At 34.9% G+C, this 12,444-nt stretch overlaps 1 protein-coding gene across 1 annotated transcript; it reads left to right on the top strand.

Annotated features, from left to right (window-relative positions):
- The first annotated feature begins 9,767 nt into the window (after positions 1–9,767).
- LOC141665781 (uncharacterized) lies at positions 9,768–11,964 on the top strand. Its single transcript, XM_074471762.1, has 6 exons — positions 9,768–10,339; positions 10,486–10,506; positions 10,612–10,943; positions 11,042–11,230; positions 11,589–11,688; positions 11,769–11,964. Exons 1-6 carry the CDS (start codon positions 9,768–9,770, stop codon positions 11,962–11,964), a joined length of 1,410 nt encoding a protein of 469 aa, XP_074327863.1.
- Positions 11,965–12,444: the final 480 nt, after the last annotated feature.

Genomic DNA, 12,444 nt, shown 5'->3' with positions numbered 1-12,444 from the left:
ATTGTTCTCAGGATTGAGAAGCTGGAATACATGATTGACTCACCAAAGCCTACTGAACCTGCTAGTGATGCACATAATGATGAACATGTTGTGTATCGTAAGTGGATAGATGATGCAAATGTTGTTCAATGCATCATGCTAGCTTCCATGAACATTGAGCTACAGAAGCAACATGAGCATATGGATGCTCACACTATCCTCATGCATCTACAAGAGTTGTATGATGTGGCGGGGAAGACAGCTCGATATGAGATATCGAAGGAGCTGTTCGGTTGTAGGATGTCTGAGGGATCATCTGTGAATGACCATGTACTTAAGATGATCAATTTGATTGAACATCTTGGACAACTTGGTTTTGCCATGGATGGGGAGCTGAGCCAAGACTTGGTCTTGCAATCGCTTCCGAGTTCGTTCTCGCAGTTTGTTGTGAACTTTCACATGAATAAGTTGGATGTCAGCCTGCCTGAACTCCACAACATGTTGAAGACTGCGGAATCGAATTTCCCCCCTAAGAAGATTTATGTTCTTCTAATTGGTGAAGGTTCCAATCCTAAGAAAAGGAAGAGGAACTCTTCCAAGAAGAAGAAAGTAGGCGAGAAAATGCCAGTTCCACCAAAAGCTGAAGACCCCAAGAGCAAAGTTGTTTGCTTTCACTGTAACAAGGTGGGGCACTGGAAGAGGAACTGCAAGGTTTACATTGCAGAATTGAAGAAGAAGAAGGGTAGTGAGACTACCGCTTCTGATTCAGGTATGTTCATGATAGAATTGAATATGTCATTAAATCAAATTTCTACTTGGGTATTAGATACCGCCTGTGGTTCTCAAATCTGCAATTTGTTGCAGGAACCAAGGAGAAGTAGGACTCTTGAGGAAGAGGAGGTGATTCTACTGATGGGAAATGGAACAAGAGTTGCCGCTGAAGATGTAGAATCATTTCATTTACATATGCCTACGGGCAAGACTATTGTTTTTAAATAATTGTTATTTTTTTCCCTTGATTGTGAGGAATATTATTCCCATGTTAGACTTGGCTGGATTTTTCATTTATTATTGAGAATAATGAATGTTCTATTCTTAGAGATAATATTCTTTATGGACGTGATACTTTAAATAATGGTCTGTATATATGTGACATAATTTACTTCAGATTGAACAAACTAATAAAAGAAAAGGGATGATGAAAATCTCACTTTATTGTGGCACTGCAGTCTCCATTTAGTGGACATGGAGAGAGGGCTGCAGATTTGCTAGGATTGGTACACACAAATGTATGTGGACCAATGTCTACGCAAGCCATGTATGGATTTTCATACTTCATTACTTTCATGGATAATAGATCTAGATTCGGATATGTGTTTGATGAAACACAAGTCTGAAGCCTTTGAAAAGTTCAAAGAGTATAAGTATGAAGTGGAGAAACAAACCAAACATAGTATTATAATTCTTCGATTAGATCGAGGTGGTGAATACTTGAATGGAGAGTTTCTAGATTATCTCAAAGTAAATGGTATAGTCTCCCAGTGGACTCCTCCAGATTGGTATCTGAAAGGAGAAATCGAACTTTGTTAGACATAGTTCGGTCCATGATGAGCTATGCAAATCTTCCAGTATTCCTATGGGGTTATGCATTGGAAACCTCAGCATATTTACTGAATATGGTGCCTTCCAAAATCTGTTCCCCAAACTTCGTATGAGATATGGAAAGAAAGGAAACCGAGTCTTAAACACGTTAAGATTTGGGGATGTCCAGCTTATGTCAAGAAAGTTAACCCAGATAAGCTGGAATATCGATCCGTATAATGTAGTTTTGTGGGATATCCTAAAGAGACTTTAGGGTATTACCTTTACACCGATCATCGGGTGTTTGTCTCCAGACATGCTGCCTTCTTGGAAAAGGAGTTTATCCTTGAAGGAAACAGTGGGAGGAAAATTGAACTTGATGAAGTTCAAGAAGCACAAACTACTACGGATCAAGTGGAAACACCTATTCTGACTGAACAACCTTTTGTGAAACAACCCATTCATAGATCAGGGAGAGTGTCTCGCCAACCTGAGAGGTAATATGGCCTTGTCATTGGGAATGACAATGAGTTGTCGATCATTGATGATGACGACCCTGTGACCTATAATGAGGCTATGAGTAGTGTTGACTCAGAGAAATGGCAAAGTGCCATAAAATCCGGAATGGAATCTTTGTATACGGTATACGAAAGAATGATTGGAGCAGATGGCCAGGTGGAGACCTTTAAGGCCAGGCTTTTGGAAAAAGGATTCAAACAAAGGCAATGGATTGACTTTGATGAAACCTTTTACCTGTAGCCCTGTTAAAATCAGTTCGAATTTTGCTTGCGATTGCTGCTTACTACGACTATGAGATCTGGCATATAGCCAGATGGTTTTCTTTCCGAGGGAAATGAAAACCTAGTGTGTAAGCTACTGCGAACCATATGTGGTTTAAAGCAAGCTTCTCGTAGATGGAATATCTGTTTTGATGAGATAATCAAAGAGTTTGATTTTATCAAAAACGTAGATGAACCATGCGTCTACAAAAGGGTTAGTGGGAGCGCGGTAACATTTCTTATATTATATTGAATTAGAGTTGACACACATAACAACATAGCAGACCCACTCACAAAGCTACTTTCTGAAAGTCACTTTGATCGTCATAAAGACTAGATGGGTATTAGATACCAAAGTGATTGGCTTTAGTACAAGTGGGAGATTGAAAGGAATATGTCCTAAGTCCAATCATGTATTAGGATTTAGGAATAACTTCCTCTGTAATCTGTTTTGATTTCATTATTATTAATAAAAGACTTATTTTGTTTTTATTATGGGCTTTATCTATTTAAGTGTTTAAATAAGATATACCATAGTTTAGAGTAAAGCTTTTTATGGATTATGATGAGATCATAATAGTGAGACCTAAAAAGATGATAACTCTAAACTTAAATAGTTCCTGGTCATAGGATTACTAACTGGTAATTAATAATCCGCAAAGATCGGTACATACTATGCTTGCTTCATTATGAAGGATGTCTGTTCTCATAGACATTTGTGTGGTGACACTATAGCTAGTATGTAGGTGCTTATTATAAAATAAGTTCACTGAACATGACTCGCCCATCTGAACAACTGATGGAGTTCACTCACGTGTCAGCAGTTGTTCACGTAGTGATAGTTGTGCAAGTATCCTTAGACTTGAGGTCATCATAGTCATCTTGTGTACACTGAACTATGTTTTGGTTTAGTTCTTAGTCTCCAGGGATAATTATTAGGGCTCTACTGGGTATAGGAATTTGTACACGAAGATAGTGTATGATTAATAAAGGATCTACCCCTTCCAGTGAAGGAAGCGAATGTTCAAGGCTGATCCACTTATGCTAGTTCAGGAATCTCTGGCCAGAGTGAATGAAATTAGAAAGGAGTTTCTAATTTGCATAGAACTACGCATAGTAAATGGTAAGCAAGTGATTAAATTAGATAGGCTAGACATGAGATCCATGCCTTGTATTTAATCGGGACATTGTAGGGTAGAAGGAGTTTATTGTATGGTAACTATTCACTGAATAGGTTCTTGGTATTCTAAGCAGTGAATTCATATTATCCGGATAGTCGCGATAAGCTGAGAAGTATCCCTCACGATGTAGAATAAATATGATTAATTAATTAATCATATTTAATGAATTGGAGAATTTATATAAATAATGATAAAATAGTTTTATTATTATTTATTTCTACTACCGGCTTAATATTAAACCTACAGGGTCACACCATAAAAAGAGAATGAGTTAATGGTGGAGGAATTAATTAATAATGGCTAATAATTATTTATTTATGAAATATATAATTAATTGGCAAATTTAATAATTGATTAAATGAGATTTAATTGATTATAAATTAATTAAGAAAAGTTCTTAATATTATTAATTAAGGATTTAATTTTTGGAAATTAAATCAAGAGAGAGAATTATTTCTAAAGTGTTTAGAAAAAGGATTAATAATTAAAAGGTGTTTTAATTATTAATGAGAATAATAAATGGGATAATAATAATAATATTTATGGGAAAATTTCAGCTGAAAATTTTGCCTATAAATATACTATTATAGACCCTATATTTTATTCGTACCCCAAAAAACCCAAAAAGTTTGGAAAACCCAATTCTCTCCACCTCCTTCCTCCTCCTTAACATCGTTTTCTTGGTGGATACCGGTGGAGTGCTTCACACTTGAGGAGCAACTGCTAAGGATCTCTGATCGTTGTCTCCGAATTATTTTAAAGGTTAGATTCGATCCCTATGTTTTTACCACGATTTATATGCTTTTATTTGGATTTTATATGTGTAAAAGTGTTTTGCCATGCCCCCGCTGCGATTAAAATCCATCAGAAAACACATGTCAGACTAGGTACATTTCTACTACAATTGGATTTCAGAAGCTTATGTTTTGAATATTTAACAAACAAATTTATAAAAAGGAGGAGGAACCCTCATGTTTCTATCCCTATGAGCCTTGGTTAGTACTGCTAATTAAATGCTGTTAAAGTTATAAAATTTGGTTACATTTTTATTTTTGAGGTTTTTATTGAGAATCAGGAAAATGTTTTAGAACTCCTACCTCGTGCAAGAGCTCAATTACTGTTGATGGTTCATATAATAGCACCAAGAAGCCTTTACTATAAATGGTGAAAATAGTATTGTTCAATCAAGAGGTAACATATTACTTTCAACCAAACTCTGAGCTTTAAACACATTTAAGTATTTACCTTTGAAGTTTTTCAAATTTTGAGATTTGTTTGGTGCCACATACTGATTACCTTGATGTATGATACTAATCAGGTGCTACTTTAATTAATCCAAACTCGACAAATAGAACAATGACTGCTGAAGGGGTATTTGCTGGGATGGTACAATTTTTTTGTCCGATAAAAAATTGTTTTGCCTCTAATATGACCGACATAGCTTTATTGCGCAGTATATGTCACACCCCCAACTTGACAATACATATTATATAAATTATTACAATAGTTAACAAAAGATAGTAAACACAACCGAATCCAAGATCTTACAGTTTAGGGTTTGGAACAGCCCAACACTATTAACTATTATAACCTGATTTTTAATATCGAGTCCTCACACAAAACTATCTCTTATTCCACCTGAGCTCGAACATACGCATCGGCGTCACAAGTCTTACGTGTTGTCTGCTTGAATCTAAGCATAGGTGCTAGTTGTAATATCAGGGTGAAAACAAGTAGTGAGCCAAATGCTCAACAAGTGTTATACAATAAAACGAGATAAAAGAATAACAATGTGAAGATAGAGCTAATAATTACAAGAGATGGAATATTGGGTGATGGCATCATTTATTTGTATCAAAACATTTCCAAAATAATTTCTTAATCAAAAACCATTTTATGACGCTACGGATTACAGTCGGTGATCAGCCGCGAAGTAATCCCGAACCTCGCTGGGTTCTAAAACATTAATGGGATCCCTAGGCAACTTTTAAGCCTACAATTTAAGTGTGGAAAGGACTTGCGTCTCAGTCTAGATCCACTATTTAAAGAAAACATTTATCCCCCTTTGGGACTGAAAATCCAATTTTTTTTTATCATTTCAAAAACTGATGCCAATTGACAATTAATTTCTTAAACAGTAAACATCTTTATCAAGGGTTATAAATCCACTTTAAAATACTGGGAATATATCCACTAGGGCCATGATCCACTAGACTTTACTTTATCAGGGTAATTGAAAGGTTTCTATTTACAAGGACTTTGACAAAGAGATTTAGTAAGGCTATCTGATAATATGAAAGAGTAATGCCAGATTAGGCTTAAAGCAATGGTTTCAAATAAGGTATAGGTATTAAAATATCAAGAAGATAAGCATCACTGGTTCCAGGTATGATATAGGTATTAAAATACAAAGAAAGTGATCATCAACTCAAGGTATAACAGGGTATCACGCTTAGGGGTAAGGATATGGTTATCAAACAATCATTAACAATCTTTAAGGAATGACGGGCTTTTAAGCTTCAAGCTGAGGTTACTGAGTATAACTTACACATGGTTCAACATCACAATTATTTTGGTATACTAGCATAATATGACATTTTGATCTACTTGCATAACAATCTTCAAATAAGGTTAAATTACTTACAATAGACACTTGAGGGTTCATGGTATTTCTATATAATACGAAGATAGATTTGAAAATCACTTGGTTCATGTATATCAAGGTAAATCAGAATACTCGCATCATATATAGGAACTAGTTATCACACACTTGTAGTGTAAACGGAAAAAAAGGCAGGTTGAATCACTTGCCTTGAAAAAGGCAGGACTGGACTGGTAGATAGGAGCAATTACTCGACCTTTATGGCAAGTTTGCCCTCGTCTCGAGATCCTACACAAATAATAATAACCTCATTATAATATATTCTCACCAACTCAACCTATTTGCAAACCGAAATTAAACACAATGGCACTTAGGCCTATATACACGCAATTTACTATCACCTTATAACATAATAGTACACATAGCCACATATGCTCACATACCATATTTAAGTACCAAATAATATCACACATGCCATATTGTATCACTAGGCTTGGATGATCTCGCTCCACATACTTAAGTCACTTGGTCGCTAAACTAGACAAAATCTCCAAATTTTGGCTTCCTACTCGAAGTGCCTTTACTAAACCATCCAATTCCTATTGACCCTAACTTGGGCCTTTCACTTTACTGACTTTATGCTATCTTTAAACTATGGTGGTCAACCTAGGCCTCACTCATAAGTGCTTTAAAACTATGTGGTAAGTGAAGGTGCTTATTATGGTAAATTTCAGAATGACATCTAAGGTTTCTTGGGTGCGTTTGACACTCTTACACTTCAAATTTTCCTTCAAAACTTCTACACTAGACTCTTTTGATCATAATGCAACTCCCAAACTTGATGTGGATCAAGGGCCTAGCTTGAGCCTCCCTAGGCCTAAGCTTAAAGTCCATGACTCCCCTGTTTTTCTGGGCAGAAAAAGGACCTGACTTGAACTAACTTGTGACACATTATTCTAACTCAAATCCTATGAACTATGGTTGGAAAAACTCCTCTGACATTCCCTCTAACTAAGTCCCAATAGGGCCTAATGAGGGCCTACCTATGACATGGTCAAAATTTCCCATTTCTAAGTTGCAACAAAACTGTCCTCTGCTGGACAGATTTGGTGTTTCCACTCGTGCACCTAACCAAACGTCTTACAAACCTCCAACAAACACCTAAAACCTATTGTATACTCCTATTTCTAGCTTCTGGTGGCTTGGGCCTCAAATTGCACAACAAATACAAGGTCAAATCTCACTCTAAATCTCAGGGTACCAAACTGATTTTCTGCAGAAACTAATACTCTCCTTTCACCAAGGTTCTTACTTAACAAACCCAACCAACAACAACCAAAAACCCAAACCAAACCTTAACTAAGGTGTTATACTGAACTAACTCCCTTAAACTCAAAATAAGATTAGTGCAGATCATCCTTACCTAAGATGCAACATAGCAAAATAAAAGTTAACACATTACACAAATTACAAGTCATCAAGTTTTTGAAAATGACAAGTTATATCTTCTTTATAAATATATACGAATTAACATCACATATCAAGGAGCACAAATCAAGATTAATATCTTAACCCTACTGAAATTAAGGCTTACTAACAAAAATCAATCCAAATGATCAAAAACTTTCGAAAATCATGAGTGGTTTACATGCATGCATGCCTTCGAATATTCAAACCAAAACAATATGGTTTCCAAAATATATTTTATGATAAAATCAACATGCAAGCCTAGCATAAGCTATAACTAAATGATCACTTAGCATGTAAAGGGTTTTATCAAGTTTTTTGCTACAAAATTCATGTTATCACCACCAAAAATATATAAGAATGAAACAAGGCAACAAAACAACCTCAAGAACCATTCATTCGGCTCCCTCAAGGTCATGGCCGAATTAAATGGAAGGGAAATGACCATTAAAATCAAGAGCCTCATTCTCATGACTTGGAATATCACCATTCCTTGTAGTTCCCTCAAAATACAACCTTAAATCCATGAGAATCAAGATTGTACTTTGAGTTTCAACTAAAACTTTGACATGCAAAACTCAAAACTTAAACTTTTCACTCAAAACTCTTTGGATTATATATGATCAAGATATAAGAATTAACATTTACTTGAATGGGAGATAGAAGCTTGAATGAAAAATGAAAGGAAAGAGGGGGAGGGGCTTGGCCAAAAGAGCCGAGAGGGAGGAGGGCCGAGAGGGGAAAGAGGAGAATGGAGGGGGTGGAATGGTGGAGTGAAAGTGGAGTGATCATCATACTTGCTTGGGTTTTTATGCTTTTGATTTGACCAAAAGTGAGTGGATTTAGGAAATGAGAAGAGTAACCTTCTAGCTAAAGTTAGGTAGATTTGCATGCAAGGACAAAGTGGTAACTTGGCTAGTAGAATGAAAGTGAGTGGGGTTGGAAATGCCTTCTTTGCCCCTTAGTTGAATGGAAGAGTATTTGCATGCAAGGGTAACAATGTAATTTGATAATTACTAAGCAACTAATTTTCAAAGATTTTTTTTATAAAAAAAATAAAAGTTAAAAAATTATGAAATTTATACCATAAAATAACTTGGATTTTTTGAAATTTTATGAGATCACTTTTGAAATTTATGAATGAAATAATTTTTTAAAAGAAAATTTTCCAAGGTATAGAATATTCCTTATAAATCAAAAATAAGGGCAATTAATAAAACTCTTGCTTTGAAAAATTTATATTCTACATAAAGCAATTTATAATGCAGAAATTTCCATTCACACAAATGTACAATCATTAAGTATATTTATAATCGACTCTAATATTATACAGAGTTCACAAATAATATTCCACAAAATGGTGATCGTAATAATATAATTGTTAGATTAAAAGAGAACTGTTGATTTAATGTTTTATTTATATATTTTGTTACTTTATTTGGTTTGTAGAAGCTTGCCTATCCAATGAACATTTTCGCACACGGAAGCAATGCAAAATAGACCCCAATGTATTTGGGGTGTCGAGGTCTATTTCTTTTTAACAAGATTTCTCGAGCAATGATCATGATAGTACAGGTTATAACCATAAATTTCTTAAGCATTCATACAGTTATGTTTATCAGTTTTAATATAACAATGTCGCATTTTTAGATGGAGAGTATACAACTAATTGCATACCGCAACATGATGATGCTGAGTTATTTTGGGACGATTGTAAGTAATTATCATTTTGCCTTTTTGGGAAATTAGAAAATGCCATTCCTTCCTTTATTTTTTTGTTACAAATATTGATTTTGATGATACGATGATTGAAGATGTTGACATTTCTAGTTTTACAAGTTACATGTTTTATTGTTGTACATTCAAGTTGTGTTTTATTATTTAATAAACCTAATTTGAAACCTTACTTTTACAGTTCCTCAAGTTTATGTTTTATTAGGACCTTCAACTGAATTTTGTTCGAAGTGTAAAGCTGTAATGTGGAAGGAAGAAAGGGCCAACAAGCATGTGAAGAAAGGTCTTGCAAAATTCAGTATATGTTGTGGTCAAGGTACGATTAAACTACCATCCACTCCCGCAACTCCCGAGTATTTGATGAATTTTTATAATTATCCAAAGGAGGGCCTTGCTTTCAAACATAACATACACTTATATAATTGTATGTTTTCATTTACGTCAATGAGTGGAAAAGTAGATTACTCTATCAATTCTGGTAGAGCTCCTTATGTGTATCGCCTGAATGGACAAAATCACCACATGCTTGGCTCTCTAATACCTAATAAGGGAGAGGATCCCAAATTTTACCAGCTCTACATTTATGACACTGAGAATGAGGTAAATAACAGATTAAAATGGATTAAAGTTGATGATGGTCAGGGTGTGGATGTTGATGTTGTTGAAGGTTTAGTGCAAATGTTGGACAGTATGGACCAATTGGTGAAGAGATTTTGCAAAGCCCGTGATCATTTCAGAAATGACCTTGTACAAGATTTGACAATCAGACTCACAGTTCACTGTTCTGAGAGTGGCCGTACAAATAATATCGGTCCTTTCAACGAAATCGCAGCTATCATAATTGGCGACATTGACACAAAATGCGGTGAGCATGATATTATACTACAAAAGACCAACAATGATCTTGAACGGATAACCAGTGTTCATCCGAAGCTCATGGCACTACAATACCCTCTTCTCTTTCCGCTTGGTGAAGATGGATACCACAATGAAATTCCATATATTGGCTCGAAAATGTAGAATAACAATGATGGAATAATATACCTATAAATTACAAGTCAGAATTCATGGAGGTGTGCTTAAATTTTTGTTTTGTTTGTGTTAAATGATAAACTATATCTATGTAGTTATAAAATTTAAATCAATGACATTACATATGCAGTCCTGCATGTTCATTTACCAGGTAGATTTTATCAACAGTATGTTGTAGATGCTTTTTCATGTGTTGAGCAAGCACTTTATGGTGGCTGCGTACTAACCAACAAAATCTGTACAATGATTTATACAGTATTGTTGCTAAGAAATTTGTTAATGGTGAGACTACAACATCGAATGTTTGTAAAGGTTTTATATTACCTGCTAATTTTCTTAGTTCTAAAAGGTACATGCAACAAAATTTTCAAGATGCCCTTGTTGTTTGTCGATTCGTTGGACATCCTGACATTTTCCTCACGATGAAATGCAACCCACTTTGGGATGAAATCTTACAAATGATGAAATATATACCTAGTTGCTCTCCCCAAGACTCTCCTGATATAATATCACGCGTGTTCCATTTAAATCTTGAGCATCTATTGGATGATATAAAAAAGAACAGTTTTTTTGGAACTTGTATTGGAGGTATTTTTGTACCCCAAAATATATAAAAATGTCTACCTATATATTACATTGTTTGCATTTCTGAGTTACGGAATTTTTTTAAAATTTATTATTTACAGTGATGTACTTCGTTGAATTTCAAAAAAAAGGTTTACCTCATGTGCATATGCTAATTTGGTTGACTGTTAAATCAAAGAAGGAGTTGACGTCAAATATTGAGAAGTTTGTATCTGCTGAGCTTCCTGACCCTATTTCTGATCTTGTTGGATTTGCTGCCTTGAAGTCCTTAATGATGCATGGACCCTGTGGTCTTCAGAATCCCAAATCACCATGCATGAACAAAATGAAATGCACAAAACATGTCCCCAACAAGTAATATTTTTTTCCATTGACATCTATTGCTTTTCTTAAAATTAATATATTAATTAATTATCCTGGATTTCAGTGTTAGGTACTATTTTGAGACTTACTTTGATCAGTCCGAGTTTCCAATTTATCGAAGGCGTAAAATTGGGATCACTGTTTGAAAAGGAAAGTGTGAACTTGACAATGGATGGGTCGTACCTTACAACAGGGACCTGTTGGTTAAATACCAATGTCATATGAATGTCGAGATATGTTATCATGCACATAGCTTGAAATATTTATTCAAATATTGTCTAAAAGGCTATGATCGTGCCACTATCGAAATCACCTCTCAAAGAGTAGATAAAGGAAACCAAGATGAAGCTCCTGTTGACGAGATCAATGCTTATTTTGATGGGCGGTATATATGTGCCTCTGAAGCGGCTTATCGAATTTTTTGTTTTCCTATCCATTATTGGTCTATATCCGTGCTTCATTTAGAATTTCATCTCCATGGAGAGAGGATTTGTACTTTTTCAAGGCGGAAGTCCTTGCTAAAGTTTATCACCGTGAGAAGAATAAACACAGCCAGCTTGAAGCATTTTTCAATCTAAATTGTAATGATCCAAATGCTAGAAAGTACACTTTTGACAAAATTCCAGAACATTACATTTGGAATGAGATTGACAAATTGTAGACTTTATGGAAGAAAGGATGACAAATTGGTAGGCTATTATATACACTATACTGCAGGTGAGTTGTGGTATTTGCGTTTGTTACTTTCAAACATAAGATGTCCTACTTCCTTTGAATCGCTGAAGACTGTAAATGGTATACATTACAGGACGTTTAAAGATGCATGCAAGAATTATGGATTATTAGATGATGATAATGAGTGGCACGTTGTGTTAGAACAGTGTCCAATAAGTGGATTACCATGTCAGATTATGTAGCTTTTTGTTCATATATTAGTTAATTTTCAAGTATCTAACTTGAAAATTTTGTGGGAAAAGCATTGGAATAATATGGTTGATGATCTTATCATTCAAAGAGGGAACATCGCTGGAAATGAACATACAATCTTCTCTGATAGGAAACTTCAGTATTTTGCTCTTGCTGGTTAGTTTTTAAATATATCCAAATGTCTTCAATTTCAAATATTTACAAATATAACAGT

This window comes from Apium graveolens, chromosome 6, assembly GCF_009905375.1.
Source record: "Apium graveolens cultivar Ventura chromosome 6, ASM990537v1, whole genome shotgun sequence".
Taxonomy (NCBI): domain Eukaryota; kingdom Viridiplantae; phylum Streptophyta; class Magnoliopsida; order Apiales; family Apiaceae; genus Apium; species Apium graveolens.
This window is presented reverse-complemented; position numbering and strand designations above follow the sequence as displayed.